Below are 18,945 nucleotides of genomic sequence, written 5' to 3'. Positions count from 1 at the left end.
TTCTATGTGAAAAATGTCTTTCTGCATGGCGAGTTATCTGAAGAAGTATACATGGATCTTCCACCAGGATGCATGGTGTCAGAAAAGCAATGTCAGAAGGTGTGCAAATTGAAGAAGTCATTGTATGGGTTGAAGCAATCCCCGAGAGCATGGTTTGGAAGGTTCACAAAATCAATGAGAGCTTTTGGCTATCGTCAAAGTAATTTAGATCACACTTTGTTCCTAAAAAAGCAACATGGTAAGATTACGACACTTATCGTATATGTGGATGACATGGTAGTTACAAGAAATGATCCTGAAGAAAGAAAAGCTTTGCAAAATTATCTATTTAGAGAATTTGAAATGAAAGATCTAGGTCCTCTGAAATACTTTCTTGGGATTGAAGTTTCTCGATCAAGTGAAGGAATTTTTCTGTCTCAAAGAAAGTATGCCTTAGATCTTTTACAGGAGACTGGAATGTTGGGATGTCAACCTGTTAATACACCAATAGAAGAAGGTTTGAAATTGTGTGTTGAGCCTAATCAAGTATCAACCGATAAGGGAAGATACCAGAGACTTGTGGGGAGTTAATGTACTTAGCTCATACAAGTCCAAATCTTGCTTATGCATTGAGTGTAGTGAGTCAATACATGCATAATCCTGGAGAGCAACATATGAATGCAGTCATGCGTATTTTGAGGTATTTGAAGAATGTTCCTTGGAAGGGAATTTTGTTCGCTAAAAATGTTGATCATCAGAGTATAGAAGTATATACTGATGCTGATTGGGCTAGTGCAGTGGATGATAAGCGATCTACATCTGGTTACTTTACCTTTGTAGGTGGTAATCTTGTGACATGGAAAAGTAAGAAGCAGAATGTCATCGCCCATTCAAGTGCAGAAGCGGAATTTAGAGGTATGGCTCTAGGACTTTGTGAGGCATTATGGCTAAGACTCCTCTTACAGGATTTAGGTTACCTATCTAAGCAACCAATCCGATTGTTTTGTGACAATAAAGCCGCATGTGACATTGCTCATAATCCAGTACAACATGATCGTACAAAGCATGTCGAGGTGGATAGATTCTTCATTAAGGAAAAGTTGGATGATAAGATTGTGGAATTGTCTAAGATTCAATCAGAAAATCAATTGGCCGATATCCTCACCAAAGCTGTCTCAAGTCAAGTGTTCTCAAAATTTTTAGACAAGTTGGGCATGTGTGACATCTATGCACCAACTTGAGGGGGAGTGTTGAGATATTAGGAATGTTTAGATATTAGGAAAGTTGAGATATTAGGAATATTGAGATATTATGAATATTGAGATATTAAGAATATTGAGATATTAAGAATATTGAGATATTAGGAAAGTTGAGATATTAGGATATTAGTTGTTATTTCCTTATATCATTCTTTCCTTGTATCGTTCCTTCCCATTCTTAGAATGGTAATTACCCTCTATATATACTCTGTACATGAACGAATGAAAAAAAATGAAAAAACTACCATTTATTAATTTGAAGATATACCATAAATCACTCTATGCTATCTGCTTATAGACATAGGAAGAAAATTAAAATAAAATAGTTGCTAATGTAGATTTTTCTTGGAGTTTGTCAGACAGGTCCTCTCAAGCATGACTAGCTAGTTAATTGAACCATGACACAGCATCAAGTGGATCAGGTTGCAGTCTTCAAGGACTCCAGAATCTTAACAGAGTACCGTGCTATGCAAGCTCAATTATTTCAATTGGAAGAATTGTCTGAACAGGGTAACTTGGAATTTTCCAAATCCAATGAAAAACAAGTTACTAAGATGTAAAATCAGTGTCTTCTCTTATGCCCCCTCAATTAATTGGAAAAAATGTTGCAAGATCAAACTATCTGAATTGAGCTTGTAGCATCTCAATGGTTGCTTGGTAGGTTTGTCTCTATTAATTTGATAAACATTCATCTCCATTTACTTGAATTCTTTCCATGTTAGTCCTAAGGAAAGAACCTATGTGAATCATCTGTTACATAGTTCTTGAATTCTTTCTCCTAAATAATTTGAAAGCTCCCACTAAGGTTTGCCACTGTACAGTATTCAAGTTAATGTTTTGCAAAAAATTTTGAAGCTTCTGGGAAGATGAAAAGAAGTTAAAAGATGTATATATTCCACTTATTTAATCAATTGCACACAATCTTGGAGAAGCATATTGCCTTGTTATTGCTCAACAGCATAATTTCTAACTTGAGAGAGACAGTAGAGATTCACACCTTATTATGTGAAGGTGATTATTTGTTTAAGCTTCAAATCCTCTCATTTGATTTTCAATTTGTTTATCTCCATTCACTCCAATTTGTTGCAAGCTCATTGCACTTCCCAAGGACATTTCAAAGGATTTTGAACACCTCTAGAAATTCTTGAGAGATTTGAAATCTAGATTTTTTGTATAGCTCAGCATCTATACAAGCCCTGCAAATGTAAACTCTGAGGAAAATAAAGCGAATCAGCTAAGGTCACTGCAGAATCCACATTCTTGTGCGTATACGCAACTTGATCCTGTGAAAATATGAATTTCAAAAGTTTTACTAGTGAGTTTTAAGTTACAAATCACACTGCCCTGAGCTGCCATAGAGGACACACTCCAGCACATTTTATTCATACATTTAGAGGATTATGAAGCCCAGCAGATATGGTTCTAGTGCAGTAAATCCAATACCTTAGCCTCCTTGGGCCCAAGCTATAATCTAGTTTTGCAACCTTAAGGAAATTGGTGCCCATCCATTGAAGAGCCTAGTGCTATATCCTACATGAATTAAACCTTGGATGCACCCTGCACATGCTGACATAGTGCTTGAATCCTTTATCTACCTTCTGGCACTGAGATGGTTACTACATTTTCTGAAGGTAACTCTTCACGTCCTGTTGTTGCATCTGTATCGATCATACTTATTTCTGTGAAGAAACCAGGATGTTTAGGTTAAGGTAGTGTTGCTCCCTCATTACCCAACGTGAAAATCACAGATGACATAGCTGGTCTATCTGCTGGGAGGTTTTCAACACATAATAAACCGACTTGTATGCATCTTAGTAGCTGGGATTCAATACATGAGTCCTCCAAACATGCATCCATTACTTCCAAGGCCTTGTCTTGTTTCCAAAGCATGTCTAAAGCAATTGGAAGCCATATACTTTGTCAGAAAAGCAAGAGAGGGCATGCGTCTTTGATGTGTATGTGTGACAGAGGTGGATTTTCATTCTTTCTACTTGCATGTCCCAGAAGATTATGGTGGTAGTTTGAATGATAGAAACCCCTGTTCTTTATACCAGCCACAATCTCCAGCAGAAGCACACCAAAACTAAAGATATCAAATTTAACAGAAAATTTGCAATCAAGCACATACTCTGGGGACGTGTAGCCACTGCATGAAGATTTCAAATATAAGTTATTTCAAGGAAAAGCACATCATTTCTAAAGTCGAAGTACAGAACTTACTATGTTCCAATTACTCTGTTTTTGCTTCCATTTCATCCCCCTCCAAAAATTATTGCCAAGCCATAGTCTGAAATTTTGGGGTTCAGGTTTTCATCTAGCAGTATATTGCTTGCCTTAAGATTCCAATGAATGATTTGAAATCTGGAATCTTGGTGGAGATAAACAAGTCCTTGCACGATCCCCATAACAATGTCAAAGTGCCTTTTTCTATGGCAATAACGTTCTTCTGTTTTGATCTGCACATCATTTCAACCCTTGTAAATTGTGATTATAACTATTTGTACTCTATAGATGCATGAGTAAGGTATGGATGATCATGTACCCAAACCAATCCAAAGAGATATAAAGGGTTGAGAAGTTCAAACCGAAAATAAAATAATCCGAACTGAATGCAGCAGCCTAAAAGCCTCACAAGATTCTTGTGTTGGAGTTTGGCAATTAAAAAAACCTCATTATTAAACTCTTAAAGACCCTGTCCTGAATTCTTTGACAACCTCTTCACTGCTACTTCTTGTCCTGTTGACAAACTGCCCTGCATATTGTCTCATAGGAAACACACTTTGTCTTACAATCAAATGTTACCTTGAAAACAGGACCAAAGCTGCCTGTGCCAGTTCTATTTATGACACAGAAGTTGTTAGTAGCAGTATTAATGGTAGCCAAATCAAACAAAGGTAACTCTAATTTGTTTCAAATCAAACAAAGGTAACTCTAATTGATTTTTATGTTATTGATTAATTTTCAATGTTTCAAATTTGAATTTGATTAATTTTATTTTGTATGAGAAAATGAGTTCGAGTGTTATGAAGTTAGAGGACTTCAAAGAAAAAAGAGAAAAAGTGACTTTTTTTGTTAAAGAAAAATAAAATAATAAAATAAAAAATTCACTTTTTAATTAAGGAAAAAATAGTAGAATTTCAATAAATTAATACATGATAATATGAACCCCTCAAGCAAATAATGTTTTTTAGGGACTTTGGGGCTAAAATACTAAATTAATAATTCTATGAAATTTATAAAATAATACATTATAAAAAAAAATCTATGTAATTTGCAAGACTCCCATTCATTTTAATGGTGGGACATAGGAAAAACACTCATTCAATGTAGATACCAGGTACCATTCAAAGCAAGGTGTAGCAGTTTTGAAAGACCTTTTGTTAGGATTCCCTCCTAGATATATTTCCTTCTATGACTTTTCCAATTTGTATGGGACCTTTCTTCAATCTAGACCATGCCTAGAACGAAAATAATGATGGAATGAACAGTAAATTCAAGTGCTTTAAGGCCCCATTGGGAGATGGATTTTCTGTCCTGGATGGCCAATTAGTTCATAATTATCTACTTTTTGATTGTTTTATGTTGTCTCCTGAAATATTCGATGAAACTCATCCCAGGCCAAATTGGTGGTGTATATGTACATGATATACATATGCCAGGGCATTCAGAAACATCCATAAGAGAGGAAGTGGAAGGTGGGTGGTTGATTCTCTATAGCTGGATTGGCCCCAAAGGCACCTTTTGTTAGCTACTAAGCAATGAAAAAAGTTGCATTTTACTCTTTGGATTGACAATGGAACAGATCATTTTCAAATTAAATCCAAATTTGACCGGATAAAGTCAGATTTAGTAGCAATTCCAGATTGAAAGATGAGACACAGGTCTGAATCCATAGGGATTGAGTACAAGATGATTATTAAACTGTTTTGGAAGAAAAATTCACACATAAGGTCACTTGTCCATTTTAGTATTTGAGCTATGAATTCACCAAGAACAATACAAGACAATATGCTAAAATTTAAGCATATTATTTATTAAGTTCTGAACCATTATCGTGCTTCCATAACTGAAAGTGTCACACCATTTAAGGAACAAACTTCAGGCCTGTTTTGGGATATATGTGGTTCCACCCCACTTCTCAGATTTGAAAATGCCGGTTGTTTTGGAGAAGGTAAACGTACACTTTCATTGCCAAGCATTGAGACAACATCAGACATGGTAGGCCTATCATCTGCACTTTCTTGAACACAAAGAAGGCCTACATTGATGTACCTCAACAGAATGTGTGTTGGCAATGTCTCTTCCAACCCTGGATCCATCAACTCCAGCCCCCTACTATCTTTCCACAGATCCCATGCCTAAATGAAGAAAATTATCCATTGATGCAAATTCCCGAAAAGTAAAAGATAATAAAGTCCTTTTTATATCAGCCAACAATATAAAATAAGCCTTGAAACTGAGTGGTAGACATAATGTGAAAATTTACTAGTATCCCAAGACAACTGGATAGGTAATATAACAAGGGAATTGAAAACTAGGAATTAGCATATCAAAACATCATAAATAGTTATGTAAGTGAATAAATATTGTGTTACTCACATATCCAAGAAGATTGAGCGAGTCGGTTTGGTAAAATCCAGTATTCTTCTTGCCACTCAAAATCTCCAATAACAAGACCCCAAAGCTAAAGACATCAGATTTAGTGGAGAATAGACCTTCCAAAGCATACTCAGGGGACATATAGCCACTGGATTTGATTATTAATGAGAAAAATCATTCAATAGCTGCATGATTTCAAATGTTGTATGAACATTCACATATTTTATAATTTGTCAAGTTTCACTTACTAAGTCCCAACTATATGATTTGTTACTTTTGATTCGTTGCCTCCAAATATTCTTGCCATTCCAAAATCTGATATTTTAGGATTCATATCCTTATCCAGAAGAATGTTGCTAGCCTTTAAATCTCGATGAATAATCCTCAATCTGGAGTACTGATGCAGATAAAGAAGTCCCTGAGCAACCCCTTCAATGATGTGAACTCGTGTCTTCCAATTTAGAATCCCATGTTTTGTAGGATCTATCTCCATTTTACACCAAATAAATAGATGTTAGCAAATAAGTGGTGAAAAATGATGAATGTGTAAAGTTTTCTCATTGAATATATAGTAGCTGGAAGTATATGTATGTGGAAGTTACAAACCAAAGAGGAAGAAATCCAAGCTTTTGTTGGACATATACTCGTAAATCAATATCTTCTCATCCCTCTCGATGCAATATCCCAAAACTTTCACAAGATTCTTGTGTTGCAGCTTGGCTATAAGCATGGCTTCATTTTTTAACTCCTCCCATCCCTGTTTAGATCTTTTAGAGAGCCTTTTCACAGCTACTTCATATCTTCTTTGTGACTTTCCCTGTCTTTGGAATTTCAACTAAGTACAATTACAGCAAGTAAAAGAAATTTGGTATATATCAAGTGGGCCTTTACATTCCAGGATAGATTGTAGAACATTATTGTCAGGGGTTGTAATCTAACCTTGTAAACAGATCCAAAACCGCCCTCTCCTAGTTTATTTTCAATAGAGAAGTTATTTGTAGAAGCAGATACACTCGCAAAACTGAACATGGGCAAATCAACTTCCCTTTTCTCGCCCCTCCAAAGTCTATTTGTCTCGTCAAGCTCATAGCTGGTATCTTCTGAGCTGTTACCGAAATCAAATACTAACAAATCTTCCCCTGCTTGGTAAAGAACAAACAGACATTAAATATCATATGAATGTAGGAATTCTGGCATGTGAATAAATTATTTCTCACATTGGATTCCACATACTAACAAATCTTCCCCTGCTTGGTAAAGAACAAACAGACATTAAATATCATATGAATGTAGGAATTCTGGCATGTGAATAAATTATTTCTCACATTGGATTCCACATACACAGTACATGTAATCAGAACATGAAATCCTAATGTTACCTTAACTATTCAATAACAGTGCTAATGAACTCATTTCAGAAAAGAACTGGTTTTTTATTTGTAGATGGAACCTAAAAACGGTTGAATCGCTTGGCCATCCGTCTGTCCATGAGAAATACTGACCTTTTCTTCGGAACCTTCCCCATATCCCATAAATGACAAAGGCTGAAGTTAAAGATATGGCCAGTGTAATAATTAGCCATACCTTCCACTTGCTGCTTGAAACTGTAGAAGGAAATATATCATATTAAATTTAGCTGAATCGATGGCCATTTTATATTGAAAATAAAACAAGACCCATATGCTTTATGTCCTCCTACAATAACAACTATGACTCTTTTTTCTTACCTCTCTTATTTAGCTCAGAGGCAGCAAGTTTGATATAGAAACTTCTACCATTACTGTCACCATCTGGTAGCTGCTCCACGTTTACAAGATCTCCAGCCCATATTCTACACTCTCTCTTATAAGCATAAGCAGAGCAAGAGCAGCGATTCAGGCAAATTGATTCGCACTCCATAGCACTCCTTGCTTGCAGTGTTACTGGATACTTGGGCAGTCTCACGTTAGACACCAAAAGAAACTGGTCTCGCTCCCCATTAGCATGGCTTTCATTGACACACTGCAAATCTGCTTTCCTCACACACCCTCCAGATCTGTCTTGCAGATTCCAGTCTTCAGGGAAGCGAGGTTCAAAACCTGGCAAGCATTCACAAAATTCAACAGAATCCCGAGTGCAGGTTCCGAAAGGCCCACAGTAAGCATAAACCTCACACTGTGTTTTTGGTTGAAGCCAAAATAAATCCCATTCACGTGTGCCTTCATGCCAATTCAGAGACCTAATCTGGCCTGACACATCTAGCACCAGTCTGCTCAGAATGGAGGGATTATGAAGAGAGTAAGTCAAATAGATTTCATTCTCATTAAAGGATATATTGCACTTATACATGTCGGGCAAACGCATCTCAGGAACCTGGGTGAAAATCTGCCCATCCCACACCCCAGTAGTCCAATACCTGTTGGGTCCTTGCAGGCTAAAAATCTGGCTAGTTCCATTAGGGTCGACCTGCAGGGAGAAATCTCCTGGACTGGGATCTTCTGCGCTCTTCCATGACACCAATGACCATGTTTTTCCAGCCCTTTTGTCGTACCCAAGCTTCATCCCCGGCAGGTAAGTGTGCGATGGATAGTCAAAGCTCTCCCATAAGACATCTGACTTCTTATTTCTCAAAACAAGATTTCCAGAATCCAACAGGGTGGCACTAGTGTTGCTGTTTGATGATATGCTTGTCACCTTGTACGAAATCTTCCCCTCCAAAATCTCGAGGTTGCCATCTGTGCTGACAGTAAGAACCACGGATGGATTTGTGAATGAATAGTCTCGGTTAGCTACCCACACAATGGTTTGCTCTGAGATTTTCTTGTACCATATCCCCACATAGTATTTTGTGGACTTTCCAGGAGAAAAGAAACCTAATTCAAAGTTACCACCAGCGGATACGATGGTCTGAGAGGTTGTGAGTGATTGACCTTGTAAGATTGCATCTGTAAATGCATCAACAAATTGCCAGTGAAAACCTGAAGAAATAAGCAAGAAAACAAGATTAGCAGACCACCTTCTGGTTGAAATTTTCATGTTACCCATAACTCATAAGCAGCGTTTAAGCAGCCCATCAATAATCTTATAGCCATCCAAAACAGGCAGTGGCAGACCTGAGGCCCAACGACCGGTGAGTCAAAGTCTCCTTTCCACTCGATATTAACGCTTTTATCATCCAACTCATAGGGTTAATCAACCATGAAAATATTAATTTCTTTTTATATTTTGTTTTGATTTATTTATCGATGATTTTCCATTTTTATTTTTATGGTTATTGGTTTATTCGGTGATGATTTTTTTATGATATATAAATACATTTTAACTTGGTTGTTAGATGGATTAATTTTTATTTTTAATTTTTAATCTTCAAGAGGAAATGGGCATTTGGGTGCAGAGATGAGATCAATATAAAAAATTTAGTTACTTGTATGAAATTGGAACTATATAAGATTTTAATGTTAAGTATACATTAAATTCTAATTCTTAATCAATAAAATAAATTAATATTATAAAAATTTAAAATATATAATGGACAATATTCTAAATAATTAAAAGTTGATGTAATCACAATCTCACTCATAGCACCCTAATACGATAGTTTGACCTGTTCTTCTTTTACTAACAATTGGACCTTTTCGCTAAATACATTTAATAATTGGAAGAATACCATATTCAATATTCAATATGGTGGATAAAAATCTGGTTTGTTCCATTAAGCAGCCCATAAATCTAGGAGGTGTGGGTCATAGTCCCATTTAATATCCTTTGATCTCCCCTTCAAGATATATCTTCTTCTATGATTTTTTTCCAACCCCATGTTGGATCTTTCTACTAGATACATCTAGGCTATATTTAGTCTCCGGAAAATATTAAGAAAAAAAAGTTAAGAAAAATAGTTTTCTTATATTTAGTTTCATTATGAAAAAATACAAAATAAAATAAAATTAGTTAAAATTTTATATATTTTTAAATTATTTAATCTTACTATAATGAAGAAAAAAAAGTGAAATGAATTTGGAGAAGCATATAAAAATAATTCATTGAATTTAAACCCATTTTTAATTTTCTTTCCTTTTATTTTTCTTTTCTATTTTATTTTCTTCACATTTTCCTTTAAATTTTCTCATAACCAAACATAACCATAATAAACCAAAGAATACTACAAGGATCTTTTCTACTTTTAAGGGTACAACATTGTTCAAGTTAGTTATATAAATGGAAAATATCAACAAAAAAAAAAAAAAACCCCTCATTAGGCCCACATTTCTTCTTTTTAGGCTGGTGGTAAGTATAGTAGGGAGTAAAATGTAAGAGATTTATTTTTCGGGCCAAATTTAATAATAATCTTCCATAATGACCTATACAATCTCTTATTTAAATGATGTTTGGGTTCAAATCTAATTCTAATCTTTATTCTTGAATGTTCATCTATGTTTGGTGATATGAGACACATTCCAAATCTAGAGAGGAACTTTATCTCATTGAGTACTCTTGATTCAAAAGGGTACAAGTATACTGGTGAAGGTGGAGTCTTAAAGGTTAGTAAATGTGTTCTTGTTGTGATGAAATGGCAGAAAAGATCTACCAAATTATATGTCTTGTAGGGATCCACAGTTATAAGTGATGTAATTGTTGCTACTTCTTCCTTATTAGATGGTGATGTTACTAGACTTTGGCATATGCGCCTTAGGCATATGAGTGAGAATGGGATGATTGAATTGAGCAAAAGCGGACTTCTTAATGGTCAGAGTATTAGAAAACTGAAGTTCTATGAGCACTGCGTTTTTGGGAAGCAGAGAAGAGTCAAATTCACAAAAGACATTCACAAAACAAAGAGGACACTCAATTATATACATTCTAATCTTCGGGGACCATCTAGGGTGCCTTCTAAGGGAGGTGTTAGTTATATGTTAACTATCATTGATGATTTTTCCAAAAAAGTTTGGGTGTTCTTCTTGAAGAAAAAGAGTGATATGTTAGCTACATTCAAGGAGTGGACGATTATGATTGAGAAGCAGACATGGAAGCAGGTAAAACGTCTTCGCACTGATAATGGCTTGGAGTTTTGTTCTTATGAATTTAATGATCTATGCAAGTCAAAAGAAATCGCAAGGCATCATATAGTTCGTCATATCTCGCAGCAAAACGGTGTGGTAGAGCAAATGAATAGGACTTTGATGGAGAAAGTACATTGTATGCTTTCCATTGTTGGTTTACCTAAGTCTTTTTGGACTAAAGCTACATCTTGTTTCCTCATTCATCGTTATCCCTCAACTACTATTAACAAAAGAACTCTACAAGAGGTTTGGTCTAGTACTCCTGCTAGTTACTTTGATTTGAAGGTATTTAGATGTCCTGCCTATACTCATGTTGATAATGGAAAACTAGAACCTAGGTCTATAAAATGTGTCTTCCTTGGCTATAATTCTAGTGTTAAAGGATATAAGCTATGGTGTCTAAAAACCAAGAAAGTCATGGTCAATAGAGATGTTATTTTTTATGAAACTACTATGCTTCATGACTCATCTTTTAGAGATTCTTGTGATAAAGAGTAACAAAAATCAAGCACACAGGTGGAGGTTGAGTTGGGGTCAAGATCCATCCCAAAGTCTACATCACAGTCTAGTTCAGAGATGAAGAGTGGTGTTGCTGCTCCCTCATCACATCTGGCCAACCATGTCTGCGTCCACAGATGAGAGAGAATCATTCCACTATACAATAGAGAACATTACAGAGGATAGAACCAAAACATTATAGAGGACATAACCAGATACAATTATTGGGTTCTCGAAACATCTCATGTTTTCCTACTCTTCGTATCCCTACCCTACCACAAGTCATCTCGCTCCACCGAGTACCTCCCGTTCTTCCTCACATCTCTATTTACCCCGTATAATCTTTACATACCCATTTCCATCTCATAACTTTTTCTCCTCATGACCTAGAATATGTATAAAGATATTTCCAATAACCTTCCTTACCCTATAAGAAAATCTAATATTACAATAATATATTAACCTAAAAATATTCATATAATATTCTTTACAAAAAATAAATTTATACTAATTAGGAAATTGGGACACTTCCAAACAATTATAATAAATAATATTAAATACAATATTTTGAAAAAATAAGAACTATCTTGATAAATTAATGATTTATTAATTAATACACAATTAATATTCACTTAATTAATTGATTTTCCTTGTTCCCAATCTATTAATTTATGGACAATTAATTGTGTCTTAAAAGAAAAAAAGAAAAAAAAAATCTCAAATGCTCTAAGACTTTAATGCATCTTCCCTAGATAAGCATAATTCAATGTAGCAGGTAGCAGAACTTGACCGCGATCGCATCATTTTCGTCAAAGTCTTTCCTAATTTCCGTGGTTGAATAGATTAAACAACATTAGAGTGGTAGGAAATGATCCTTTTCATGCTGATTTTCCCCAGCTGGTTCTGCTGCTTTTCTTTCCCTCAAAGTCTTGGAACCTCCCATGCACTGTATTTTGGAGAACCATTTAGAAATGTTTTCAGATTTTCTGTCTCCAGGGTACATAGGAAAAAAAAAACTCATTCAATGCAGAGACCAACTACCATTCAAAGCAAGGTGTAGCAGTTTTGAAAGACCTTTTGTTAGGATTCCCTCCTAGATATATTTCCTTCTATGACTTTTCCAATTTGTATCGGACCTTTCTTCAATCTAGACCATGCCCAGAATGAGAAGAATTATGGAAAGAACACTAAATTCATGTACTTGAGGCCCCACTGGGATTAGATTTTCTATGCTGGACGGCAAAATTAGTTTGTAATTATCTACTTTTTGACTTGATATATGTTCTCTCTCCTAAAATATTCAATGAAACTGATCCCCAAGCTAAGCGCAGGGGCCCATAAATGACCATTATTTCACCCATTTTGCTTTTGAAGTCTATGTTGTAGAGATGAGAGAGGCTCAATGGGCTCGTTTAGCCTTACTTGAGCTTGAACTTGAGCTTTCCATCATAAACTACAGAAATTGTAGACTTCAAGTTATTTCTCTTTTGCATTTTCCTTGGTTTTCTTGGCAACCAAAGGGGTTTTACTCAAACTATGTCCAAACAAATGGGAAGTGTTATAAGTCACAGGAAACGTTATACCACTTTTTTTTTTCTGGAAAATTGTCTAATCACTTTGGATTTGGAAGGCGAAAAATCTACAACTGCTTAACTAATTCCTCCCTCCTATGCTGAGTAGCTGAATTGTCTTCGCTATTACTAGTTGAATGAAGCACTGTATGATATGAATCTGAAATTGAAGCTAACCCTGCTTCTGTTCACTCCCTTCCCCCATTATAGCTAAGTTAATACCTACACCTGGGTTCTGATAATTTCTTTCCCCACTGACATATCCATCAATTACAGCATCTTGTCCTCATACCCCATTCCCCATACCAAAAACTGTTTCAAATTATCTTCTTTCAGATGCCCAGTGAAAACTGAATTCACTTACCATGCTAATACATAAAATTACAGAAAAAAAAAAAAAAAAAATCATTCATTTTCATATGGTAGATGTTAAGGAGGTTTCAATTCACAGGATTCTCAGTGAGAGGTAATATTTCGAGTTCCTCTTGTCACAGGATTCACAATCAACTCCTTAGCTGGAAACATCTGATTTCACAAAGGAATTATGCTCCATAGAATATTCTTGCAAGATATATACACTGCACTATTGTCAAAACAGTAGAACTTAGTCAGTCTCGTAGTAAATATACAGTAGTACAGAACTGTATCTGTACATGCTATACATATGCCAGGGCATTTGGAAACACATATAAGAGAATAAGTGGAAGGTGGATAGTTGACTCTCTATAGCTGGATTGGCCCTAAAGGTGCCATTTGTTGGTTTTGAGCTCTGAAAATTGTCCTTCACTCTTTGGATTGATGAGGGTACAGATCATAATCAAATTAAATCCAAATTCAACTGGATAAAATCAGACTTCATAACAGTTTCAGATAAAAATATTAGACACAGGTCTGAATGATTATTGAAGTGTTTTGGAAGAAAAATTCACACAGATTACATGTCCATTTCAATACATGAGCTATGAATTCACAAAAACAACGCAAGACAATATGCTGAAATTTAAGCACATTATTTATTAAGTTCTGAACCATTATCGTGCTTCCATAATTGAAAGTGTCACACTATTTAAGGAACACATTTCAGGCCTGTTTTGAAATATATGTGGTTCCACCCCACTTCTCAGATTTGAAAATGCCGGTTGTTTTGGAGAAGGTAAATGTAAACTTTCATTGCCAAGCATTGAGACAACATCAGACATCGTAGGCCTGTCATCTGCACTTTCTTGAACACAAAGAAGGCCTATATTGATGTACTTCAACAGAATGTGTCTTGGCAATGCCTCTTCCAACACTGGATCCATCAATTCCTGCCCCCTGCTGTCTTTCCACAGATCCCATGCCTAAAATAAAGAAAATTATCCATTGAAGCAAATTCCTAAAAAGTAAAAGATAATAAAGTCCTTTCTATAGTAGCCAATCATATGAAATAAGTTTTCAAACTGTGTGGTAAACATAATGTGAAAATTTACCAGTAGCCCAAGACAACCAATGAGGAAATATTGTGTTACTCACATATCCGAGAAGATTGAGGGAGTCGCTTTGGTAAAATCCAGTATTCTTCTTGCCACTCAAAATCTCTAGTAATAAAACCCCGAAGCTAAAGACATCAGATTTAGTCGAAAAGAGGCCTTCCAAAGCATACTCAGGGGACATGTAGCCACTGGGTTTGATTATTAATTACAAAATGATTTAGTAGCTGCATGATTCTAAATATATGTGCAGAAAAAAGAAAAAAAAAAGTTGTATGAGCATTCACATATTTTAGAATTTGTTAGGCTTCACTTACTAAGTCCCAACTATATGATTTGTTGCTTTTGATTCGTTGCTCCCAAATATTCTTGCCATTCCAAAGTCTGATATTTTAGGATTCAGGTCCTTATCTAGAAGAATGTTGCTAGCCTTCAAATCTCGATGAATAATCCTCAATCTAGAGTACTGATGTAGATAAAGAAGACCCTGAGCAACCCCTTCAATGATGTGAACCCGTGTCTCCCAATTCAAAATCCCATGATTTGCAGAATCTATTTCCATTTTACACCAAATAAATATAAACTCATGTTAGCAAATAAGTGGTGAATGATACTGAATGGTTTTTTATTGAATATACAGTAGCCAGAAGTTACAAACCAAATAGGAAGAAATCCAAGCTTTTGTTGGGCATATACTCATAAATCAATATCTTCTCATCTTGCTCAATGCAGCAGCCGAACAGCTTCACAAGATTCTTATGTTGCAGCTTGGCTATAAGCATGGCTTCATTCTTTAACTCCTCCCATCCCTGTCCAGATCTTTTTGAAAGCCTTTTCACAGCTACCTCATATCCTTTTTGTGACTTTCCCTGTCATGGGAATTTCAACTTAGTACAATGACACCAAGTAAAAGAAAAATTGTATATACCAAGAAGATTCACAAATACTAATCTCACCTTGTAAACTGGTCCAAAACCACCCTCTCCTAGTTTATTTTCAATAGAAAGTTATTAGTAGCAATAGATACACTCGCAAAACTGAACATTGGCAAATCAACTTCCTTCTTCTCGCCTCTCCAAAGTTTATTTGCCTCACTAAGTTCATAGTTGGTATCTTCTGAGCTGTTACTGAAATCAAATAGTAACAAATTTTCCCCTGCTTGATAAAGAAGAAACAGATGTCAAGTATCATAAGAATGTAGGAATTCTGGCATGGGAATAAATTGATTCATTATTGATTTTTATCACACTGTAGTGCAGGTACACACACATGTAATCAGGAGGTTGAAATCATAATATGGCCTTAATTATTCTACAATAATGGTAATGAGCTCATTGCAGAAAACAAATGGTTTTGTATGTGTAGATGGAATCTAAATACCCTTGAATTGCTTGATAATCTTCTATCCATGAAAAATACTGACCTTTTCTTCGGATCTTTCTCCATATCCCCCAAATGACAAAGGCCGAAGTTAGGGAAATGGCCAGTGTAACAATTAGCCACACCTTCCACTTGCTGCTAGAAACTGCAAAAAGAAATAAATGTAACTAATCTTTGATGAACTTCATCTTATATTTAAGAAAAAGAAAATCATATGCTCTGTCCTTCTACAAAAAAAAGTTTGACCATTCCCTACTTTTATTGCCTTTCCCATTTAGCTCAGAGGCCGCAAGTTTGAGATAGAAATCTCGACCATTACTGTCGTCATCTGATAGCTGTTGCAAGTTTAGAAGATCTCCACCCCATACTGTACACTCCTTCACGTTGTAAGAATAAGCAGAGCAAGAGCAGTTATTTAGGCAATCTGACTCGCACTGCATGGCACCACTCGTTGGGAGTGTTAGTGGATACTCTGGCAGTCTCACATTAGACACCCGATGAAACTGGTCTCTCTCCCCATTAGCATGAGTACTATTGCCACACTGCAAATCTGCTTTCCTCACACACCCTCCAGATTTGTCACCCGAGTTCCAGTTATTAGGGGAGGCAGGTTCAAAACCTGGCAAACATGCACAAAATCCATCAACTGCACTATCATTGCAGATTCCAAAAGGCCCACAGTAAGCATAAACCTCACATTGCGTTTTTGGTTGAAACCAAAACATATGCCATTGATGAGAGGCTTCAAGCCATGCCATTTGCTTAATCTGCCCTGACACATCCAGCACCAATCTGCTTATAGTTGAAGAATCATAAATAGAGTAATTGATATAGCTCTCCTCCTTACTAAACGAATAACTGAAATTAAACATATAGTTTAAGCGCATCTCACGAATCAAGCTGAAAACCTGCCCATCCCTGTCCCAGGTGCCACTAGCCCAGTACATTGTGGACCCTTGCAAGATAAAAATCTGGCCGGTTCCCTTAGGGTCGTACTTCAGGGAGAAAACTCCTGGACTGGGATCTTCTGAGCTCTTCCATGACACTAATGACCATGTTTTTCCAGCCCTTTTGTCGTATCCAAGTTTCATCCCCGGCAAGAAAGTGTCCGATGGATAGTCAAAGCTTTGCCATAAGATACTCGAGTTGTCATTTCTCAAAACAAGATTTCCAGAATCCAACAGGGTGGCACTAGTTTTGCTATTTGATGATATGCTTGTCACCCTGTATGAAATTTTCCCCTCCCAAACCTCGAGGTTACCATCTGTCCTGACAGTAAGAACCACAGACCGATTTTTGAACGCATACTCTCGGTTAGCCACCCAGACAATGGTTTGGTTTGAGACTTTCTTGTACCATATCCCCACATAATAATTTGTGGAGTTTCCAGGCGAGAAGAATCCTAATTCAAAGTTACCAGCAGCAGATATGATGGTCTGAGAGGTTGTGATTGACTGACCTTGTAAGATTGTATCTGTAAATGCATCAGCAAATTGCCAGTGAAAACCTGAAGAAATAAGCAAGAAAACAAGATAATTAGCAGAACACCTTCTCGTTGAAAATTTCATGCTACCCATAACTCATAAGCAGCGTTTACGCAGCCCATCAATAATATTATAGCCATCCAAAACAGGCAGTAGCGGATCTGAGGCGGCCCGGCGACTGGTAAGTCAAAGTCTCCTTTCCATCGATCTACCTTTCAAAATATCTTTTAGGAAAATTCTACGAAACAGTCTGTGTAGGTACCCAAGAATTTATTGAACCCATTGGATGTGTAATATGACATCTTCATCATCCATTCTAAATTTGAAAACTAAGGGAGTAACCAACTCTCACTTTCCTCCCTCTTCTTCAGTTCTTTCTCTTCAGATTCATGGTCTTAGCTGTCGTGGAAGATATCAGAAACTCTCAACACGTCCTCTGAACGCTTGTCTCATGATCTCATCTCAACATCCCAAAAAAATAGTTTTAAGTTGTGATGTCAAAGTGAAGAGAAGTTAAAAGGGGTGGTGGTAGGGAAACAACAATTCAATGCATCCAATGTGATATTCACTTTTCATTTGGAAATGTGAGGATGATTGGTTTTAAATGGATAATGGATAATTGTTATTTAAATGAATAATTTCAAAGTTTATATGAAATAAATAAGATACGAATATTGAGATAAAAAAATCAATGTTTTGGATTGGCCAGTTCAACCATCAACTGGAGCCTAATCCAGTCCGGGTAGCCTAATTGGGCCGGAATGCCGGCCCGCTCATGAGTTTTCTCTTCTTTCATGGATATTTTTATTGGGTAAAATGGGCTCAAACATAGTGCAAGATGTGCCATATCTTGGGCTGCAGCTCATGGGTTTGAACAACTAACCTTGGGTTCAAAACGCATACACACCACCACTTTGCTGTGCGTGTTATATACATGCCAGACACAACAACGTTATATAATAAAATTCTCATAAATTTTGAATAAGAGTGAAAATGTAAATAATATAAATAAAATAGTGTAACATATATAAAGGAAATTAAATAACCTTCAACAAATATTTTTATATTTAAATATTATCTATATATATATATATTATTTAATCAAATGTTAAAATATTAATATATCTATATGTTAATTTGATAATATTAAAGATGAAAAATAAATATTATTGATTTTTATTTTTTTATATATCTAAAAAATTTTATATAATATTTTTAATTTTAATAATATATAAATTACTTATTTATAACATCACTAATTCAATCATGGTTCGACCACCGATCCAACCAATGAATCGTGGACCAATAACTTTTTTGATTCAATGATTGATTTGATTCTAAAAACATTGAAAAAAATATATATATAAATAAAAAATAAATTTATATAAAATTTGTAAAATATATTTATCCATAAAAATAAAAATTTCTTCACATGCCACAATTGCATTATTTTATTTTAAAAATATATAATAGTTTTCTTATTTAAAAAGCTATAAGCGCAAATTGTTTTGTACTAAATTTTAAAAATTTAAATTCCACATAAAAATGAGTATGATAATGTTTTAACATGTTTTGAATTGTTTACAATGTGTTACTATTCACTTACTAAGTCCCAACTATATGTTTTGTTCATGTTCTTATCCAAAAGAGTGTTGCTAGTCTTCAAATCT

General features: G+C 35.5%; 2 protein-coding genes across 2 annotated transcripts in view; both read right to left on the bottom strand.

The window, feature by feature from the left end:
- LOC104877531 (G-type lectin S-receptor-like serine/threonine-protein kinase At1g11410) overlaps positions 1-4,582 on the bottom strand; it is a 28,662-nt gene extending 24,080 nt beyond the window's left edge. Inside the window, exons 1-3 of the mRNA XM_059735535.1 lie at positions 4,573-4,582; positions 4,041-4,138; positions 3,930-3,990 (exon numbers count right to left, since the gene is read on the bottom strand). Of these exons, the coding sequence (XP_059591518.1) occupies positions 3,930-3,990; positions 4,041-4,138; positions 4,573-4,582 (169 nt within the window). The remainder of the gene's footprint in view (positions 1-3,929; positions 3,991-4,040; positions 4,139-4,572) is intronic.
- A 540-nt stretch (positions 4,583-5,122) lies between these two features.
- LOC100260532 (uncharacterized) lies at positions 5,123-17,897 on the bottom strand. Its single transcript, XM_003634606.4, is given in 16 exon segments — positions 5,123-5,596; positions 5,838-5,985; positions 6,086-6,320; positions 6,444-6,654; positions 6,777-6,976; positions 7,340-7,441; positions 7,565-8,863; positions 11,388-11,527; positions 13,975-14,282; positions 14,455-14,602; positions 14,729-14,963; positions 15,070-15,280; positions 15,368-15,414; positions 15,417-15,566; positions 15,835-15,936; positions 16,048-17,897. Coding segments are annotated over 16 exon segments (5,166 nt in total). The 5' UTR covers positions 17,369-17,897; the 3' UTR covers positions 5,123-5,287.
- Positions 17,898-18,945: the final 1,048 nt, after the last annotated feature.

Source organism: Vitis vinifera, chromosome 19, assembly GCF_030704535.1.
Source record: "Vitis vinifera cultivar Pinot Noir 40024 chromosome 19, ASM3070453v1".
NCBI classification, from domain to species: Eukaryota; Viridiplantae; Streptophyta; class Magnoliopsida; order Vitales; family Vitaceae; genus Vitis; species Vitis vinifera.
The sequence above is the reverse complement of the archived record's forward strand: the minus strand, read 5'-3'. Positions and strand labels throughout refer to the sequence as shown.